The 20,138-nt window shown below is 48.1% G+C and overlaps 2 protein-coding genes across 2 annotated transcripts; both read right to left on the bottom strand.

Annotated features, from left to right (window-relative positions):
- Window positions 1–1,002: 1,002 nt before the first annotated feature.
- SYP (synaptophysin) lies at window positions 1,003–15,370 on the bottom strand. Its single transcript, XM_053580836.1, has 7 exons — window positions 15,273–15,370; window positions 14,064–14,129; window positions 12,860–12,984; window positions 9,119–9,314; window positions 8,217–8,408; window positions 5,273–5,585; window positions 1,003–2,493 (listed from the first exon to the last, which is right to left on the bottom strand). The coding sequence occupies exons 1-6, from the start codon at window positions 15,306–15,308 to the stop codon at window positions 5,277–5,279; spliced, it is 924 nt and encodes a 307-aa protein (XP_053436811.1). The 5' UTR covers window positions 15,309–15,370; the 3' UTR covers window positions 1,003–2,493; window positions 5,273–5,276.
- A 1,610-nt stretch (window positions 15,371–16,980) lies between these two features.
- On the bottom strand, window positions 16,981–17,506 carry LOC128577692 (thymosin beta-15A-like). Its single transcript, XM_053579970.1, has one exon. It carries the CDS (start codon window positions 17,504–17,506, stop codon window positions 17,369–17,371), a length of 138 nt encoding a protein of 45 aa, XP_053435945.1. The 3' UTR covers window positions 16,981–17,368.
- Between the last annotated feature and the right edge of the window lie 2,632 nt (window positions 17,507–20,138).

Genomic DNA, 20,138 nt, shown 5'->3' on the forward strand with positions numbered 1-20,138 from the left:
AACACACAATCCAGTCATTTCCCGCATCTACTTGCCCCCGGGGAGGAGAGCCAGGGAGAGGTAAAAGAGAATGAGTAAATTAGTTAACTAAGAAGTCACTGGGCCCCCCCCGCCTCCAGGCCTTGCTGCTTAGCCGGTGTCCTGGTTCTCCAGCTGGGGTAGAGGCAAGGAGACAGCAGGGTCTGTAAAATACGGAGGAGTCGGGTAGGGTGAAGCCTGTCTGTGAAGTATGGGGTTCTTTTGGGACTCTGGGGATTTGAGGTGTCCACAGGACCCAGGAAGGGGCATGGCTGAGGGACCGGAATTAGAACCAAAGACTGGGCACCCGGCAGGTAGAAGTGGGACAGCTAGCGTGACTCAGAATGATGGGCAGGTGAGGCTTCACAGAGGAAGTCATTGGAGGGGCCTCAAATGGTGCAGCAACATGAAGGTCAGTTTTGTTCTTTTTTTTGTAGAGACAGAGTCTCACTTTATCGCCTTGGGTAGAGTGCTGTGGCATCACGCTGCTAACAGCAACCTTCAACTCCTGGCTTAGGCGATTCTCTTGCCTCAGCGTCCCCAGTAGCTGGGACTACAGGCGCCAGCCACAACGCCCAGCTATTTTTTCGTTGCAGTTCGGCTGGGGCCAGGTTTGAACAGGCCACCCTCGGTATATGTGGCCGGTACCCTACCTACTGAGCCACAGGCGCCGCCCTCTTTTTATTTCTTTTTTTGAGACACAGTCTCACTATGTCGCCCTCACAGCCCACAGCAACCTCTAACTCTAGGGCTTAAGAGATTCTCTTGCCTCAGCCTGCCAAGTAGCTGGGTTTGGTTGTAGTTGACATTGTTGTTTGGCAGGCCCAGGCTGGGTTAGAACCCCCCAGCTCCAGTGCATGTAGCTGGTGTCCCAGCTGCTGAGCCACAGGCACCAAGCCAAGGGCGGAGCTTCTTATACTTCCCTGCTTCTATCTCCTCAGGTTTCCCAAAAGAAAGACACAGAGAAATCAGAGCCTAATGGACTAGGTGGTTGAGAAGTTTATTTGGGGGAGGAGAATTAATCATATCTGTTCTTCCTTTGGGGAGGAGAGTCTTCAAACAATACCGAAGGGCTTGGGAAAGGGTGGGGGTCTGCAGGAGAGAGGGAGGGGCCACAGCCAAACAAAATGGCAACACACGATCACAGGCACTACTGACATCACAGACACAGCAGAGGGTGCAGAATAGGGACTCCAGACCCGGCCTCCAACCCCATGGGATGGGTGGGGGTGAGAGGGAGGGAGGGAGGGAGCAGAGGAAAGGTGGGAAGAAGGGTGGGTCAGCCCCACAGACTCATTGGCTCTGTCCTCTGAGTACTTTGCTTATAGCTTATGTTGTCACTGGATGGGAAGGGTGTGGGGTGTGCTTGTTTCTAGATTCCACCCTGTACCCTCCAAGATATATCTATCCCTCAGCTCCTCCCAGGCCACCTCAGTCCCTGGCCTTGGCTGGGGCTATTCCAACCTACCCCTAACAAAACACATCCTGAAGCTCCTAACCAAGTTCCCCTTCCCAACCTGCTGCTCAAACCCACTCACTTTAAAACATTTTCTTCACTGCTTCATTGGGGAATAGGTCTATTCCTTCTGAAGCACTCATACAAGCCCCACTCTAAGCTGATCTCTCATCCCAAGCTTGGCCCATTCCTGAATCCCACTTCTTGCTCTGCCCAAGATCTGTCCACTTTAGAATCAACACCCCTGAGTGTTCCAAGCCATATACCCTCCATAGACTCTGATCCCAATCTAAGACCTGCCACTCTGGAGCTCATTCTGTCACCTCACTCAAAGCCCTGCTCCCCTCTATAACCATACCCTCTGTCTCCTTCCTAGCCCCACCCCAGAATGCTCTAGGGCACTCCTCTCCTTTAGACTACAGATTCAGTATGTCTGGAACCTGACTCCCTTGCTGGCCCCTCTAATCCAGAGCTCCCCTACAAGGCCACCTTGGGTCCTAAGCTGTCTTCTTTACCCCAAGTCCCCCCAACCTCTGCCTTTCATACTGTGGTTGGATTTCCCCTAATGGCCTCCGGTTCAGGCATTGCTGAAAGAACCAAGGCCAGAGTTGGGAGGAGGGAAGAAAGAGAGGAGAGAGAGTCTGAAGTCACACCCACCCTCCCCCCACAGCCAAGGTCTGTCCCCTCCCTGTCCCCCTTTCAGAGCCCCCTAACCTCAGGGGACAGGGATGAGGAACAGGGAGGGACCGAGGGATGCAGGGGAAGGGGTAGGGGTAAGAGAGGGGGCCGCTCAAGACTAGCCCCTAGTGCATGAGGGGAGTGAGGTGAAGGCAGGGCTCAGACAGATATATATATATATATATATATATATATATATATATATATATATCTGTATATATACAGCAAAGACAGTTAGGGTCTCCTGGCTGAGGAGTAGAGACCTAGGGTGTAGGGATAGGAAGGGGGGCAGGCCTTCTGAGCTTTTGCCTACCCATGGGGTGCTCCTGGGCTGCACTGACCTGTAAAGACAAAAGACACAGAAAGGAGAGTGGGTCCAGACCAGGCAGTATCCTCAGGGAGGGGTTGGACTGCTATGCCTTCACCCTGGTTTTACTCTCTGTCTGGCATGCCTTTTCTTCCTTTTTCCTTCACTTACAGTCCTGGAGTCAGTTTCACCCCACCTGCTCCTAGTGGGAAGATATTCCTGATCTTGCCTCCACTGTATTATGTACCAAAGAGATTGTGGTCCCTTACCAAAAAACACTCCATTAACAGGTACTGTTCTAGCCATTGGTGATACACTATATTTGGCAAAACAAAGATCCCTGTCTTTATGGAGCTTGCACTGTAGCAGGGGGAGGCAGACTTTATATAGTGAACGTGGCACATAACAAAAGGTGACAACAAATGAAATGGAAAAATAAAACAAAAAGTGAAGTCAGCAAGTGGGAGAGTGGTAGGATGTGATGTCAGAATGTCAGGTAATGGGGTCACAGAGGGTCTTGTGGATGCTGCTGTGGAGACTTCAACTTTGACTCTAGATGAGGTTGTAAGCCATAAGATGATTTTGAGTGGAGATGAGTAAAATGAGAGTAAAATGCCTCATCTTATGTTGCTTCTATTATTTACTCAATAACATGTTACCTAACATTAAGATCTATGAGTGGTTGGCGGCACCTGCGGCTCAGTGGGTAGGGTGCTGGCCCCATATAACGAGGGTGGCAGGTTCGAAGCCGGCCTGGGCCAAACTGCAACAAAAAAATAGCTGGGCGTCGTGGCAGGCGCCTGTAGTCCCAACTACGCCAGGAGCTGAAGCAAAAGAATCGCCTAAGTCCAGGAGTTGGAGGTTGCTGTGAGCTGTGATGCAGCACTCTACCCAGGGTGACAAAGTGAGACTCTATCTCAAAACAAAACAAACAAAAAAAGAGGCTGAGTGATGCTGTAGCATGAATGTCGTGGTCCCATCCCAAAGTCTAGTGGAAGAGACAGTCAATAAACATATGAAGTAATAATTACAGAGTGTGATAAAGAAAAGCACAGGGTATTACGGGAGAGATAACCAATGGGACTTGTTTTAGTCAGAATTGTTAAGCAAGACTTCGCAGAGAAAGTGACCAAAAGGTTGAAAGGGAGCTGGCCAGGTAAAGTTATCAGTGTATGAGGATGTGAAACTCTAGGGGAAAGCAAATACTGTACACAGGCCCTGAAGTCAAATTGTGCCTAGAATACTGAGGTGACTAGTGTGGTTGAAACAGGTGGGGGTGGGGTAGGGATTGTGATCATAGTGAAGACTTCTGCTTTTAATTTGAGTGAAATGGGAGCCCTGACAGAGTTCTGAGTGTAGCCCAATTTAGGATTTTTCAGAATCCTTCCTGATGCTGTGAGTAGGACAGAATAGGAATGGAGGTGGACACCTGTGAAAAGGTCCGGGAAAATTACAGTGAGAAGTAGGAAAATTATGAACATATTTCGAAGATAGAGCCCACAGCATTTTTTTGTTTGTTTGTTTGAGATAGAGTCTCAAGCTGTCGCCCTGAGTAGAGAGCCGTGGCGTCACAGCTCACAGCAAACTCCAACTTTTGGGCTTAAGCGACTCTCTTGCCTCAACTTCCCAAGTAGCTGAGACTACAGGCATCCACCACAATGCCCGGCTATTTTTTGTTGCAGTTGTCATTGTTGTTTTAGCTGGCCCGGGGTGGATTCGAATCCACCAGCTTCAGTGTATGTGGCCGGCGCCATACCCACTGAGCTACGGGTGCCATCGAGCCAACAGCATTCTTTTTATGAATTAGATGTGGGGTGCTTAATAAAATTCCTGCCCCTCCCATCTTTGTTAACTCAGTGCCAGAAACTACCTCCACTCACGTGAGGTGTCACGTCACCCCTCTGCCTTCTTCAGCCTTTTCTCTCTGCCTTCCCCCTCACATTTGCAGGAAATCTCACCCCTCTTTTAAGAAGGCAGGCAAACCTTTCCAAGGCTCCCAACTCGCCCCTTTTCCTCCTTTGCTTCCGGGCCTGGGAAGAGGTGGCGGATCTACCCCGTCCTCCAGGATTGGTGAGCTCGTCGACCTTTAAGATCCACACCGGTTTACCCTCTTCATCTATTAGCCTTAAGACATATTGGCTTAGCAGTCATTTTCTTTTTTTCTTTTTTTGTAGAGACACAGTCTCACTCCATGGCCCTCGGTAGAGTGCCATGACGTCACACGGCTCACAGCAACCTCCAACTCCTGGGCTTAAGCGATTCTCCTGCCTCAGCCTCCCGAGCAGCCGAGACCACAGGCGCCGGCCACAACGCCCAGCTATTTTTTTGATTGCAGTTCAGCCGGGGCCGGGCTTGAACCCGCCAACCTCGGTATATGGGGCCGGCGCCCTACCGACCGAGCCACAGGCGCCACCTTAGCAGTCATTTTCTAAGACCCACCTCCTGTTTCTTTTTTTTTTTTTTTTAATTTGGCCGGGGCTGGGTTTGAACCCACCACCTCCGGCATATGGGACCGGCACCCTACCCGCTGAGCCACAGGCTCCAGTGCACTGCTCAAGTCCCCCTGCTATTCTCTCCTATTATTGGTCGCTCTGCCCTCTCTCTCCTGTCTCTTCCTTCAGAGCTGCACTCCTATCTCTTTCCCATTGGCTCTTCATTCTGCCCATCTTCAAGCACTACTTTCCTGTTCTTCATTGGCTAGGTTTTCACTCTCAGCTTGTAGCGCTTATTGGCGCCTGATTTTTATTGGTCCATTGGCCTGCTCGTCTCCTCTCATGTACCCTCCTTGGCCGCGCCACCCGCCCGTCACTCACCAGACTACATCTGATTGGAGAAGGAGGTGGGCGCACCCTGCGGGCCGTAGCCTTGCTGCCCATAGTCGCCCTGAGGCCCATAGCCGCCTCCGCTGCCGCCGGCTGGCTGCCCGTAGTCTGGCTGGTAGCCTCCCTGGGGCCCGTACCCGCCGGGGCCCTGCCCATAGCCCGCATCGCCGTAGGCATCCCCGGGTGCTGGTTGTTTCTCCGGGGCGCCGGGAGGCGCGCGCAGGAATGGGGCAGCCCAGCCTGTCTCCTTAAACACGAACCACAGGTTGCCGACCCAGAGCACCAGGTTCAGGAAGCCGAACACCTGCAGGGAGACAAGGCCTGGCTGTTGTTCCCGGCCTATTCCTCATTGTCGATCGCCTTGGCAGTCTGAGGCCAAGCGTGGAGGAATGGGCATGTTGGGCATGAATCCGTGGGCTCCTGGAGGGTGGTGGTTTCTGAAACACAGACACTCTGAGTTACAGTGTGTGAACATCAACGTGCAGAATAATCACCTTTGGGTGGGGGAGAAGGCGTGTGAGAATTTTGATTCTGGGGGATGTTGAAATCTACCAGCATTACATATACAAGTACATATATGTGTGCGTGTCTCCATATTTACCATTGTACAAAATATGGTACATTTAAATTTAGAATACAGTAGAACATCTGTAAGTTGGTCACCCCAGGGACTGAAACAAACTGGTCAACATAAGGAGGAGACCAACATAAGGAATAGGTCTATTGTACAAGATGTACACGTGCATGTCCAGTGTGTGAAAATTAGGTCAATTTGAGGAGGTGGTCAGCTATGGAGGTTCTGTATATTTATACTAAAATGGAAGGTCAGGAACGGTGGCTCATGCCTGTAATCCTGGGAAGCCGAGGCAGGTGGATTGCCTGAGATCACCAGTTCGAGACCAGCCTGAGCAAGAGCGAGACCCCACCTCTAAAAATAGCCAGGCATTGTGGTGGGCACCTGTAGTCCCAGTTACTCGGGAGGTTGAGGCCAGAGAATCACTTGAGCCCAAGAATTTGTGGGGCGGCACCTGTGGCTCAGTGTGTAGGGCACTGGCCCCATATACCAAGGTGGCGGTTCAAACCCAGCTCCAGCCAAATTGCAACAAAAAATAGCCAGGCGTTGTGGCGGGGGCCTGTGACTACTCAGGAGGCTGAGGCAAAAGAATCGCCTAAGTCCAGGAGTTGGAGGTTGCTGTGAGCTGTGTGATGCCATGGCACCATAAAGTGAGACTCTGTCTCTACAAAAAAAGAAGAAAAAAAAAGTTTGAGGTTGCTGTGAGCTATGATGTCACAGCGCTCTACTGAGGGTGACAAAGTGAGACTCTGTCTCAAAAAAAAGTAAGCATACATTTTTATCAATATACATATATACCACTAACATGCATATATATATACACATAAACATATATACAAATAAATGTATACGTGCACATACATGCAATATGTAAACGTATATTTTAATATTGAAATATAAATATATGAAACCTATATAAAACAAAAAAATATATACCTTTTACTGTATGCCACACCCTCTTCTAAGCACTTCATTTAAAATTCAGTTTTTGGACAGGAAGTAAATCTCCATTTTACAGTAGAGGAAACTGAGGCCCAGAGAACCTAAGTTGTCCAAGGTCTCACAGACAGCAAGTGACAGGAAAGAGCTTTAATCTTAGCATTTGTAATACTTGTATATAACTTACTTTGTGCCAGGTCCTTTTCTAAGCATTTTATATGTTATCAGTTCACTAAACAAACTTTGCAGCAGGACCTATTGTTAGTCTTCATTTTGCATGTTCAAACTGAGCCCCAAGAGGCTGTGTGACTAGTTTCAGGTTATAGAGCTTGCAAAAATGGCAAAGTTGGGATGTGAGCACAGACATCTGACTTCAGCCAGTAGGGGGCATCCAGGTGAGGAAACATTAATTTTTTTTTTTTTCCAAGACGAGTCACTCTGTCCCTCTGGGTAGAGTGCTGTGGCAGGTGTAGTAGCTCACAGCAACCTCAAACTCTTGGGTTCAAGCAATCCTCTTGCCTCAGCCTCCCAAGTAGCTGGGACTATAGGCACCCGTTACAATTCCTGGCTAGTTTTTCTATTTTTATTTTTTATTTTTTTTGAGACAGAGTCTCATTTGGTCACCCTCGGTAGAGTGCTGTAGCGTCATAGCTCAAAGCAACCTCAAACTCTTGGGCTCAAGTGATTCTCTTGCCTCAGCTTCCCGAGTAGCTGGGACTATAGGCGCCTGCCAGAACGCCTGGCTATTTTTTAGCGATGAGGTCTGGTTCTTGCTCAGGCTGGTCTCGAACCAGTGATCTCAGGCAATCCACATGCCTCGGTCTCCCAGAGTGCTAGGATTATAGGCGTGAGCCACTGTACTTAGCCTAGTTTTTCTATTTTTTAGTACAGATGGTGTCTCGCTTTGCTCATGCTGGTCTCAAACTTCTGAGTTCAGGTGATCCACCCTCCTTAGCCTCCCAGAGTGCTAGGATTACAGGCATGAGCCACTGTGCTGGCACATTTCAAATCATTCATTCATTTTGCACATGAGGAAACTGAGGTCCCAAGATGGGCTGAGTTGCCATGACTAGGTTGGGTCTGGGATCCAGATCTCCCAAACCTAATCTGGACAGAAGGTCTCATGTTCCCGCCTTGGGGACAGTCTGTGGTGTCACAGTGGTATTGCTATCTCATCCTTCAACATAATTGGCATGCTTCCTCCAAGGAGTCCCATTGGATCTTCCCTGATATTCTCCTCTTTTTTTTTTTTTGGCCAGGGCTGGGCTTGAACCCGCCACCTCTGGCATATGGGACTGGTGCCCTACCCCGCTGAGCCACAGGCACCACCCTGATATTCTCCTCTTATTCTCACTCACCACAGCTCCATGGCAGACTGGAAGTTTTTCAGCCTCCCTCCTCCAGCCAGTCCCCAGGGCTTACCACGGAGGTGTTGAGCCCCGAGGTCACAGGGTCCCTCAGCTCCTTGCATGTGTTTCCTGTTTGGCGGCAGACAGCCATCTCCTTGATAATGTTTTCTGGGTCCGTGGCCATCTTCACGTCTGATAGCCCCTTGGCCCATGCTGATGAGCTAACTAGCCACATGAAGGCAAACACTGCTGTGGCCAGAAAGTCCTAGGTAAGCAGGGGTGAGGAAGAAACTCTGTCAGTGGGCTGCTTCACAGTGGGTTATGGGACCTTCTCAAATCACAGGCTTTGTTGGAAAGAGGGACTCCAGAAGAGGCCTGTTTCACCCCTGCCTACAGGTGAACTTTTCAGTTCTGAAGCTCACACTTTCATCTGAAGGTGGCCCTCCCAGCTTGGGGGTGTGTGTGTGTACATGATGCAGAGAGTGTAGGAGTGTGATTGTGATATGTGGGTGTGAGTGCTGGGGGGAAATCTGTGGGATGGTTTCCAAATTTGTGGAAAGTGCCTTTCAACTTTTGTCTGTATGTAGGAATTTGTGTCACTTTGTGTCTGGGATGAGGGTATGTGAGTATAGCTGTGTAGGAATCAGTGTGTCTTTGTGGCATGATGACATGCATGACTGTCACATTGATCCTCTGAGGGCTCCTTCCTTTGATCTAGACTGTGTGGTTGTGTGAGAGTAGGCAGGTTCCCAGGTGTGAGTCTGTCTGGGATTTTGTGTGGGCTGAGTATGTCCTAGTGACTCTATGCCTCTAATGCCTGGTGTGGACTTAGCAGCAGCAGCAGCACATGTGGCTGTTACGTAGGCTGCTTGCATGTAGGCCTTTCTGAGATTTGGTGTGACCTATTAGCATGGCTGTGTTCCTAAGGCTTTTTGTCCCCATGATCTCTGCATGCAAGTAGCTATGGCGACTCACCATCATGGGCCCTTTGTTGTTTTCTCGGTACTTGTTCTGCAGGAAGATGTAAGTGGCCAGAGCGCCCATGGAGTAGAGGAAGGCAAACACGGCCACGGTGACAAAGAATTCGGCAGACGAGGAGTAGTCTCCCACTAAGAAGACTTTGGTGGTGCTCCCTCGGCAGTTGGGTGCATCAAAGTACACTTGGTGCAGCCTGTAGACAGAGGTGGGTGGGTATGGCCCAACCCCTAAGGAACCCCCACCCCGGCCCATTCAGAGGTTCTCCCAGATTCTGACACGTTCCCAGTAAGGGGAGGATAAAAACCATTCACAGAGCACCTACTATTTACCAGTCACATTTCACTGACTGCTCAAAATATCTTACTGAGATAGATGTTATTCTTCCTTTACTCTGACCCAGGCACTCTGGCCTCCTGGTTATTTCTAGAACTTGCTAAGCATCTGCCCACCCCAGGATCTGGAATGTTCTCTTTGCCAGGAATGTTCTTCCTCTAGATATCCTCATGTCTTTTTCTGTTATCTCCTTCAACCTTTGCTCAACTGTCACTTTTTTTTTTTTTGAGACAGAGTCTCAAACTGTTGCCCTGGGTAGAGTGTTGTGGCGCCACAGCTCACAACAACCTCAAACTCCTGGGCTTAAGCGATTCTTTTGCCTCAGCCTCCCAAATAGCTGGGACTATAGGTGCCCACCACAACGCACGGCTAAACTGTTACTTTCTTAGTGAGGCTTTCCCTGATCTCATTATTTTAAATTAAATTAAAACATTCCCTCCTGGCACTCTTTAGTCCTTTCTTTGCTCCATTTTTTCTTGGTAGCAGTGATCCCCATCTGTTATGTATTTTACTTTTTTTTTTTTTTTTGAGACAGAGCCTCAAGCTGTCGTCCTGGATAGAGTGCCGTGGCATCACTCCTCACAGCAACCTCCAACTCCTGGGCTCAAGTGATTCTCCTGCCTCTGCCTCCCAAGTAGCTGGGACTACAGGGAACTGCCACAACGCCCAGCTATTTTTTGGTTGCAACCATCATTGTTTGGTGGGCCCGGGCTGGATTCGAATCCGCCCACAGGCGTATGTGGCTGGTGCCTTAGCCGCTTGAGCTACAGGCACTGAGCCTTTTACTTTTTTTTTTATCTTAATTTTTGCTGTAACTACAAGAGGGCACGGCTTTTTCGTTTTGTTCACTGCTATAGCCCCAGGGCCTGGAACAGTGCTGGCACATAGTAGGTGCTCAAGAAATGTTTATTGAGCGAAATGTACAGAGATGGAAACAGAGGCTCAGAGAAGTGAATTAACGTGCCTAAAGTCACAGACCTGGGAAGGGAATTACAGATTTGAGATCTAAACCTTGTTTTCTCCCTACGTCATATTCATTCTTCTCCCTACCCCACTTCAAGTCCCTGAGAGAAAAAAAATGCATGCATAGCAGAGGAAAGTCTGGTGACTATAAAATAGTCACAGACAGACAGTAGGAAAGAAGGGTAAAAGGGATTTTGGAACAGGATATGTGTTTGTGAGGGCAGAGGGGAGGACTGGGAAGGTGTCCTGGAACTAAGGCCTTTCATAAGGTGTGATGGAGGAGGGAATTGTAGGGAGAAGGAAATGTGTATGTGGAGGACAGGAGAGGGGTCTCAGAGCTCTGGCCTCAGATTAGGGGGCTGGATCCTGAGACTGAGCTAATGGTGCTGGTGCCATTGTGTAGCAAAAGTCTGGAGGAAAGAGGCTTACATTTGTTAATCACCTACTACCCTGTTTCCTCGAAAATAAGACAGTGTCTTATTTTAAGGTGTGCTCCCAAAGATGTGCTAGGTCTTATTTTCAGGGGACGTCTTATCTTTCCTGTAAGTAGGTCTTATTTTCAGAGGATGTCTTATTTTTGGGGAAACAGGGTAGCATTCTACATAATTGTTTCATTTAACATAGTGGTTCTCAACCTTCCTAATGCCGTGTGGCCCTTTAATACAGTTCCTGTGGGTTGTGACCCACAGGTTGAGAACCGCTGATTTAACACCTCCTAGCAATTTTCTAAAGCAGGTATTATTATGCCCATTTTACAGATGAACAAACAGAGGCTCAGCAAGTTTAAGTTACTTGCCCAAGGTGTAAAGCTGGCAAGTGGTAGATCTAGGAGTTTGAATCTAGGTTTGAGTGTCAAGTTTCTAGTGGGCTGGGTTAGGAGAAGGGGGTGTATAAAGGGGAATGGGGCTCCTTGGGGGGGCATCTGGACAGTGAGTGTGTTAGTCAGGGAGACCCAGGGCAAAGATATTTTTTTCTAGGAGACTTGTGGCTAAAGGGTAGATCCTTAGGACCTGAGGATCCAATATCTAGGCAATGGGGCTCCATGGGGGGGCACCCACTGGAGATTTTTGTGGTCTTGTGGATTCCCAAAGGGTGGGCTCTAAGCAGTATCCCACACTGCCAACTACTCTCCTTCCCCAGGCTCTCTTCTCCCTTGCTTCTGTGAGCCAGTGGACAGCTGATTGCTTCTCTACCTCTCAGGCCTCACTTTCTTGGTACCTCCTCTTCTTTCTACCATTGTTCAGGGCTTGTGCTGGGCTTTCTTCTGTTCTAATTCTTCCTTTTTTCAACTGGATGATCTCTTGAGCCCACATTTCCCTTGACACTCAAAACCTCCCAGTTTCCAACTCAATCCCTGACCTCTTTCCCTTGCCCCTAAAGCTTATTTCTTTTTGTTTTCTTAACAAACACTTATGGAGCCAGGCACTGTGCTATGCACTTTACAAGTATCAGTGCAATCACTACTAACTACAACCCTGTGAGGTAGGTATTATTATTATCCCCTTTTACGGATGAGGAAAGTGGGACCCAGAGTGATTATGTCATTTGGTCATACAGTAGTGGAGGAGCCTCAGAAACCTACTGAAATTGTGTCTGTAGGACTCTGTCATTCCACTCCCCAGGAGGCAAACATATCCATGAGGGTAGCAACCATGCCAGCCTGTGCTCCTCTCTTTGCACCTAGCACCCAGTGAAGTGCCTGGCACAGTGTGAGCTCAACAAATGTCAGCATTGTTGAATTGGTTTAATTATTCCCCCATGTAAGCAGCACCCTTTAATTTTTCTCCCTCATGAAACCCTATATGAGGATCCCTTCCTCGAATTTCTCTCAATCCGCAATTATCCTCTTTATTAATTTTTTTTTTTTTTGCAGTTTCTGGCCGGGGCTGGGTTTGAACCCACCACCTCCAGCATATGGGGCTGGCGCCTTACTCCTTTGAGCCACAGGCACCACCCTCTTTATTAATTTGTTATAATGTAGGCTCCATGAGAGTAAGGAGTTGGGTCTGTTTTAATCATTTAACAGTCTCCAGCACTTTGAATAGTACCTGGTATATAATAAATTCTCAAAAAATGCGTGTAGAATAAATGAATGGAGATTAATTAATAATACTGGCTAACATTAATTGAGCACTTACTGTGTTAAGGGGTGTGTATGTGTCTTTTTCTTTTGAGTCTTCTTTATTGCCTGCCCCCTACCCTTTTCCTTCACTAGAACAGAGCCGGAGGGTGATAGCCTATGTCTATCTTCTCACCACATAGTCCTAGAGTCCAGAGCAGTGCCAGGTACAAGGCAGGTGCTCAGTGCATGGGCAGTAATCCCCGCAGGTGTCCCCTCTTTAGGTGGGGGCTGGGCAAGGGTCACTGGGGAGGAGGTATTGGCTGGTCCCATTCCACCCCTGCCTCTCTCTGGCCTGGTGAGATCCCAGAGTGGGGGCACACCTGAAGGGGTACTCAAATTCAACTTCGATGTTGGGGTCACTCCCAGACTTGTTGGCACACTCCACGCTGAGCCGGAGCTCCCCGCTGTAGCTCCCGCATGTGGCAAAGGCGAAGATGGCGAAGACCTTAGGTAGCAGGGTGGGGATGACTACAGTGAGCTGTGTGCATGTGGGAGGGGGTGCCCTCCTTTGGACAGATCGGGGGCCCAGCAGAGGCAGCAGCAGATGGAGCAGTCCCCACCCCCACTCCCTAATCAGGGCTCATCGGGACCAAGGACAAGCTGATTACAGGGGTATGGCTGTCTCTTCTTGTTCCTCTTTCTCCCTGTGTCTCTCTCTGTCTCTACCTCTCTGCGCTCTGATTTCCCTCCTTCTCTGTCTCTCTCTCTCTGTTTCCCTGTTTGTTTTCCTTGTTATCTCTATTTTTCTGTCTTTCTCAGATGTTTCTTCATCTCTCCATGTCTCTGACTCTGTCTGCATCTGCCTCTCTAGTGACTGTCTCTTTCTATCTCCTTTTTCCCTCTCTGTGGGAGTGTATGTTTCTATGTGTCTTTCTGTTTCTTGGTCTGTTTATCTCTCTTACTCAGTCTCTATATGGCTCTCTCTCTGTCCCTCCTGTGCATTTCTGTGTTGGTTTCTCTTTTTTCCAAGTGTCTCTTTCTCTTTGTATCTCTGTCTCCCACATCCTATTTCCCTGACTCTCTGTATCTATTTCTCTTTGTATCTCTGTTCTCTGTACATCTTTTTCTGTCTTCCTTTTCTTTGTCTCTGTTTCTCTTTTCTCTCTTGTTTCTGTATCTCTTCTCATCACTGGATCTCTTTTTTCTCTGTATCTTCATCTCTCCATCAATCCCTATCTTTCATTCTCTCTCCCTCCTTCACTATCTGTGTCTGTCTCTGGCTTTCTATCTTTCCCCCAGCAATCAGCCACAGACTCCACCTCCTTTGCCTCTTTCTCCTTTCAGAAGAGGAGGTAGGACATCACAATCAGCCACTTCACAACGGGGGTACCCTCATTCCTGTGATGTCACAGCCCATTTGTTCTCTGGTCCCAAATGACTTAAACCTCACCCTGGGACCCAATTCTATCCCCTAACCCCCCCATCCATCCTTCACTCCCCACCCCAACTCCACCCCTGCTTTTCTGGACCTCACTACCTCTCTCTTTCCTTTCACTCTCCCCCAACAGCACAGACCACACTCACCCATTGCAGCACCTTCACAAAGCCAAGGGGCTCCTTGACCACCCGGAACTGACCCCCGGCCACCAGCTGAGGAGAGAAACAGTGTGGGGCTGGGGGTGGAGTTGTTGGAGGCAGAGAGAGAGGTGAGGGGCAAGGGTGCCAGGTGATGACCCTGGGGATGGGGCATGTGACTTCAGGAAGGGGTGATGTTGGAGATGAGATGAGAAGGAGAAAGTGACACCTTGGGGAAGGTGTGAGCACGAGGATTTCTGAGAGAAGACCCCCAAGATACAGGGCTGGTGGGGAGGTGAGTCAGATGGCAGATGAGGTCAGGAGAGGGGAAGATGGGAACAGGGTTAGGACTAGTTAGGGAAGGGAAAGAAAGATCTGAAATATAAAAGCAAGTCAGATGGGGAAGGGGCTTGGGTGGAGAGAGTGAAGATGGAGTTGGGGTTCATCCTGGGGGAGGGGGTCTTGAGTGGTGAAAATGAGTCATAATAGGGCGGGAGTCAGGTTGGTTAGAGTGGGGGAGGGGGTCTGCAGCAGTAATGGTGAGTCAGGTGGTGGTAATGGTGGGGTCTGAGGTGATGGGGAAGGGTTGGTACTGGTTTAAGGGGGGTGAGTTTCTGAGGTGGTGAAGAAGAGTGAGACAGTGGAGAGGGTCTGGACTGATTAAGATGGGGGGAGGGATGGGACATGGCTTTACTGGCTATGTGTTGGGGGAGAGGAGACTGGGGGGTTTTGGAAAGGCAAAAGCAGATCGTCCCCCAGGTCTGCTCTGGGGGAAGGGGTGGTCGTCTACCGGGGTATAGTTTCTGTTTGGGAAGGGCGGGTGTCAGCCCTCCCTCCCCACCCCCACACCTTCTGTCGCTCTATTTCCCAGATCATCTGCAGTCCCCCCTGCGTCTTCCTTTCACTCTCCCCTCCTCTTCCCCCTTGCCCACACTCAAGACCTCAGGCCTCTCTTCCTCCTCTCCAGGTCACCAGTAATGAACTGGGATTCTGGGGGCCCCGCTGCGGCAGTGAGAATGGCCCTCGCTGCGGCAAAGAGAGCACTCCTTCTTTTCTCCACCTTCCCCTTCCTCCCCTTCGCCTGCCGCAGACCCCCGGCCCTAGCGCCAGGGACCGAGTCTCTGCTGCCAAGACCCTGGCCACCATCTCTGAGTTGGCTGGTCTAAGCGACCCGGGTCTGGAAGCGGCGGGCTCTGTCCACGGTGCTGGAGCGCGTACCTGATTCACCACGTCCATGTCTGCCAGCAGCAGCATCAGCAATGCAGGGGGCGGTAGGCGCCTGCTAGCAAGGGCGGCGCAGGGCGTGGAGGGGGAGGCGCGCTATTGTCGGAACAGCCCAAGGGGCTGCAGCCCCGCCCCTCACACCGCCCTTCGCCCAATGTGCGCGCCTGCGCGGAGCTGGTTTTGCCGCAGTCCCGCCGCCATTCCACCTCTAAAGGTCTGGAACTGGGAAAGCTTGCTAGAAACGTCATTTTCTGTGGAAACACAGCTAGAGGTCCAGGGAGAGGAGGATCGTTCGGTACTACAGTATGTCATTTTGCCAGGCCCTTTTCTGAGTTGGTTAAGTGTGTTCTCTCATTTAATTCTTGCAACAGCCCTATGTGGGGGGACTATTAGTGCCGTTTTTTACGGATGAGGAAAGTCCTCAGATTAAATGACTTGTACGAGGTCACCCAGCTAGTAATTGGCAGTGCTTAGAGTCTCTGCAGTTTAAACATAGTTCAAGGTCTAGAGGGTTCCTTTCTAATAGTCTGCATTTAAAGCACATCCTAAAGCTCCCTCCCTTGCCCCGCCAACCATCTGCTTATATTCTCTCTTCCTCTTGGTCAAATTCTTGCCTATGCCAACTCTACACTTTACATCCTATTTATTTCTCAGTCCTCTCCCCACCCCCTCTTTTTTTTTTTTTTTGAGACAGAGTCTTACTTTGTCACCCTGGGTTCCTGGGTTGAGTGCTATCGCGTCACAGCTCATAGTAATCTCAAACTCCTGGGCTCAAGCAATCCTCTTGCCTCAGCCTCCCAAGTAGCTAGGACTACAGCTGTGTTCCACCATGCCTGGCTAATTTTTAGTAGAGATGGGGTCTCACTCTTGCTCAGGCTTGTCTCAACTTCTGAGCTCAAGTGATGCACCCACTCCACCTCCCAGAGTGCTGGGGTTACAGGCCGGAGTCACCACACCAGGCCCATGTGTCCTCTTTTAATTGGACTACCACTCTTGCATGCTATTAAAAGTAGGCTCATCAATAGTGATTCCCGTGTTGCAAAAATCCAAGAGATAATACACAATTGGGGCTTAAGATGCTCAATCTTACTGGTACTAAGAGAAATGCATACAAAAACTGTGAAGATGGCAGGGTATGATGACTCAGGGCCTATAATCTTAGCACACTGGATTGCTTGAGTTCAGGAGTTCAAGACTAGCCTGAGCAGGGGTAAGACCTCCATCTCTATTAAAAATAGAAAAATTACCCAGCCCCGGCTGAACTGCAGCCAAAAAATATCTGGGCATTGTGGCAGGCGCCTGTAGTCCCAGCTGCTTGGGAGGCTGAGGCAGGAGAACCGCGGAAGTCCAAGAGCTAGAGGTTGCTGTGAGTCCTGTGACATCATGGCACTCTACTAAAGGCAGTAAAGTGAGACTCTGTTTCTACAAAAAAAAAAAAAAAAAAAATAGAAAAATTAGCCAGGTGTTGTAGTGAGTGCCTGTGATCCTACTTTGGAGGCTGAGGATTTCAGGAGTTTGAGGTTGATGTAAACTAGGCTGATGGCCATGATCCTGTATTGTGGGCAACAGAGTAAGTCTGAAAAAAAAAATAAACCCTGCTAAATTGCTGGTTTTCATCATTGAGGGTGGTATCAGAAAATTCGATAAGGTTAAATATGGTAGGTTGGCCAGAAATATTCTTTTTTTTTTTTTTTTTTGCACTTCACATTCATATTTTATTGCTACATTAAAAATGAAAATAAACTATAAGAAGCTGCAAAAGCATGAAATCTCATGAAGATTATGAAGCAATGGAGGCACCCATTGTAGAAGGTTAAAATCGGCTCATCTAGTAGGTGGTGTAAGGACTACACACACTAAGGTCTTCAATGATGAGACTGACAGCATCTGCCACCTAGAATTTATGTACCAATGGGCATTTTAAAATGAACTTAAAACATTGGTTACCCATAACTTATTAGCCAAGAACTATAGGTAAGAAGACATCACAAGAAGCCTAAAATCTCTAAACACACAGGTTTACAAAAAACAAGCCTAAAACCAAGGCTCTCAGGCAATGTTGAAATTTTTCTTGAGAGAGGATCTCCATTTTATGATTTGTGGACAGCCTCTTTCTCCTGCTGAATAGTTTCCTGAGAAGGGAGAGTATTTTTTTCTTCAGTATTAGTTTTCTTCAATTTTGACTTGTCAAACTTCTCCACTTGCGACAAATCTGGCTTATCACTCATCTTGACTTAGAGAAAGACTTAACGCTTGAAGACTCGCGAAATACCGACTACGTCGATAAGGCCTCCACTTACTCTGGACCGCTTCAGAAATATTCTTGTAAATTGCTGCTGGAAGTTTAATTGGTATAACCTCTATAGAGGGCAATTAGGGAAAATTTAGCAAAATAACAAATTCATATACTTTTTGGCTTAGCATTTACACTTGTAGGAATTTATTTTACGGATAGACTCGTGTTTGCTAAAAGATACATGTACGAGATGGTACACTTACAGGGATGTTTATAATAGGAAAGAGTGGACATTCCTAAGTGCTCATTACTGGTAGCCTATTTAAATAAACTCTGATACCATGCATCTACCATTATAATATAGAGCTATGGGTTGCCAAGATATTTAAGAAATGCAAGATGCCAAGGTGTGTGGGAATTGTGTACAAAGAGGGTGGAAGGATTATATTATAATCATAGAGAAAATAACATTCAAATTGTGGCTGTTTCTGTCACATACTCTTCACGGAACTTCACATATATTACTCATTTAGATTGTCATAGCAACTATCTTCATTTCATAGCTGAATAAACTAAGGTGTAGACAGGAATTTTCTGCTGGTAATTGGTGGAACCAGGATGTGAACCCAGGAAGCCTGGCCCCGGAACCTGTTACTCTTAGCTGCTGTGCTAACTTCTCGGTACACTATCATATACATCTATAAAAGATACCTGATAATGCTGCCACCAGAAGGGAGGGGAAACTTTCACTTTGTACCTCTTTGTGCCTTTTGCGTTTTGAACTAGCTGGGTGTATATGTATTTTTTTTGAGATAGTCTCTCTGTTGCCCAGCCTAGAGTGCTGTGGCATCATAGCTCAGAGCAACCTCAAACTCCTGGGCACAAGTGACCCTCTTGCCTCAGCCTCCACCACATCCCCAGTAGCTGGGACTACAGGCACTTGTCACCAAGTCCGGCTACTTTTTTTTTTTCTTTTTGAGACAGTCTCACTTTGTCGCCCTCAGTACAGTGCCCTGGCATCACAGTTCACAGCAACTTCAAACTCTTTGGCTCAAGTGATTCTCTTGCTTCAGCCTCCCAAGTAGCCGGGACTGCAGGCACCCACCACAACGCCTGGCTATTTTTAGAGCCAGGGTCTTGCTCTTGCCCAGGGTTCTTGAACTCCTGAGCTCAAGTAATCCACCCGCCTCGGCCTCCCAGAGTGCTAGGATTACGTGAGCCACCTCGCCTGAGATGTCACATTGTTAGAATGATTTCACAACCATTTCCTTCTTGACAGCATTCCATGGTCTTAGGATCCAATTACAAACCTAGACAATGGATGCTTTCTTGATTCTGCCCGTAGGTGTTAAATTATCATCAGCTGACTTCATCCATGATGTCCACTCTTTCATTAGGGCCATGCGTTGCTCTTCATTGGCCAAAAATGCTTTTGTTGCAAATTTGTCATAAGTTCAACAAAACCAATTACCATATTCCAGGGTATTATTTTGCATATGGATATTGTTATTGCTTTCTAGAATTACATTTAATGCATAAGCATATACAAAACAATTTAAGCATTTAGATACAGAGTTAGTATTGCCCATGTGTAAGGTGCATCCTTATTTTTCCCTCAGAAATTTGGGCAAAAATATGCCCATTATACACAGCAAAATTAGGTACTTGTTCTTCACTACTAGAATATACAAAAAAGTTTGGAGTTTTGTGTGTTTTAAACTTCCCTACCCAGCCAGACTGGGAGTTCCATGGAAGTGAGGATCTTCCTATTGTATCCTCCACGGAGTTGGTATCTTGTGTAGCATGTAAAATACTTACTTGGGAATACAGTTTTTTTGTTTTGTTTGTTTTTGTAGAGACAGAGTCTCACTTTATTGCCTGAGGTAGAGTGCCCTGGCGTCATAGCTCACAGAACCTCCAACTCCTGGGCTTAGGCGATTCTCTTGCCTCAGCCTCTGGAGTAGCTGGGACTACAGGTGCCCACCAAGACGCCCGGCTATTTTTTTCGTTGTTGTTGCAGTTTGGCTGGGGCTGGGTTTGAACCCTCCACCCTCTGTATATGGACCCAGCACCCTACCCACCGAGCCACAGGTGCCGCCCCAGGGAATACAGTTTGTTAAAACGCTAATCTGGAAGGAAGTATTGCTCCATTGTGACCTCAATCCTAATTCATTGTCAGCTGAAGTTATACAGTTCACTTGAGTAATCTTAATAGTGGAAAGACTTTAACTTGAGCCAATACCTATGAGGACCAGATTCCTTTCATCTCTCCACTCTGCTGTCCACAGTATGGGCTTCATCCTGATGCTGTCAGGTTCTCCCACTGCTTGAGAGCGAGTGGCCTGTAGTCATCAGGCTATCTCCTTCCTGATTCATGTCTGGCCTAAAATTATTTTTGTTTTATTTTTTGAGACAGGGTCTTGCCCCATCCCACAGGCTATAGTGCAATGATGTGAATATAGCTCACTGCAGCCTCCAACTCTGAGACTCAAGTGATATACCTCCCTCAGCCTCCTGAGTAGCTGAAACTATAGGAGTGTGCCACCAAACCCAGCTAATTTTAAAACTTTTTTTGTAGAGATGAGGTCTTGCCATGTTACTCAGGCTGATCTTGAACTAGTCTC

The sequence above is a fragment of the Nycticebus coucang genome, chromosome X (genome assembly GCF_027406575.1).
Source record: "Nycticebus coucang isolate mNycCou1 chromosome X, mNycCou1.pri, whole genome shotgun sequence".
Lineage (NCBI taxonomy): Eukaryota > Metazoa > Chordata > Mammalia > Primates > Lorisidae > Nycticebus > Nycticebus coucang.

What these genes read in the sequence shown, in the direction of transcription:
- LOC128577692 (XM_053579970.1), bottom strand. Translation starts at nt 17,506, where the DNA reads ATGAGTGATAAGCCAGATTTGTCGCAAGTGGAGAAGTTTGACAAGTCA.
- SYP (XM_053580836.1), bottom strand. Translation starts at nt 15,308, where the DNA reads ATGCTGCTGCTGGCAGACATGGACGTGGTGAATCAG. An exon ending in GAATTTGAGTACCCCTTCAG is followed by an intron (nt 9,315 to 12,859) that starts GTGTGCCCCCAC and finishes CTCTGTCTACAG; the next exon opens with GCTGCACCAAGTGTACTTTG. An exon ending in CGGGGCTCAACACCTCCGTG is followed by an intron (nt 5,586 to 8,216) that starts GTAAGCCCTGGG and finishes GTCTCCCTGCAG; the next exon opens with GTGTTCGGCTTCCTGAACCT.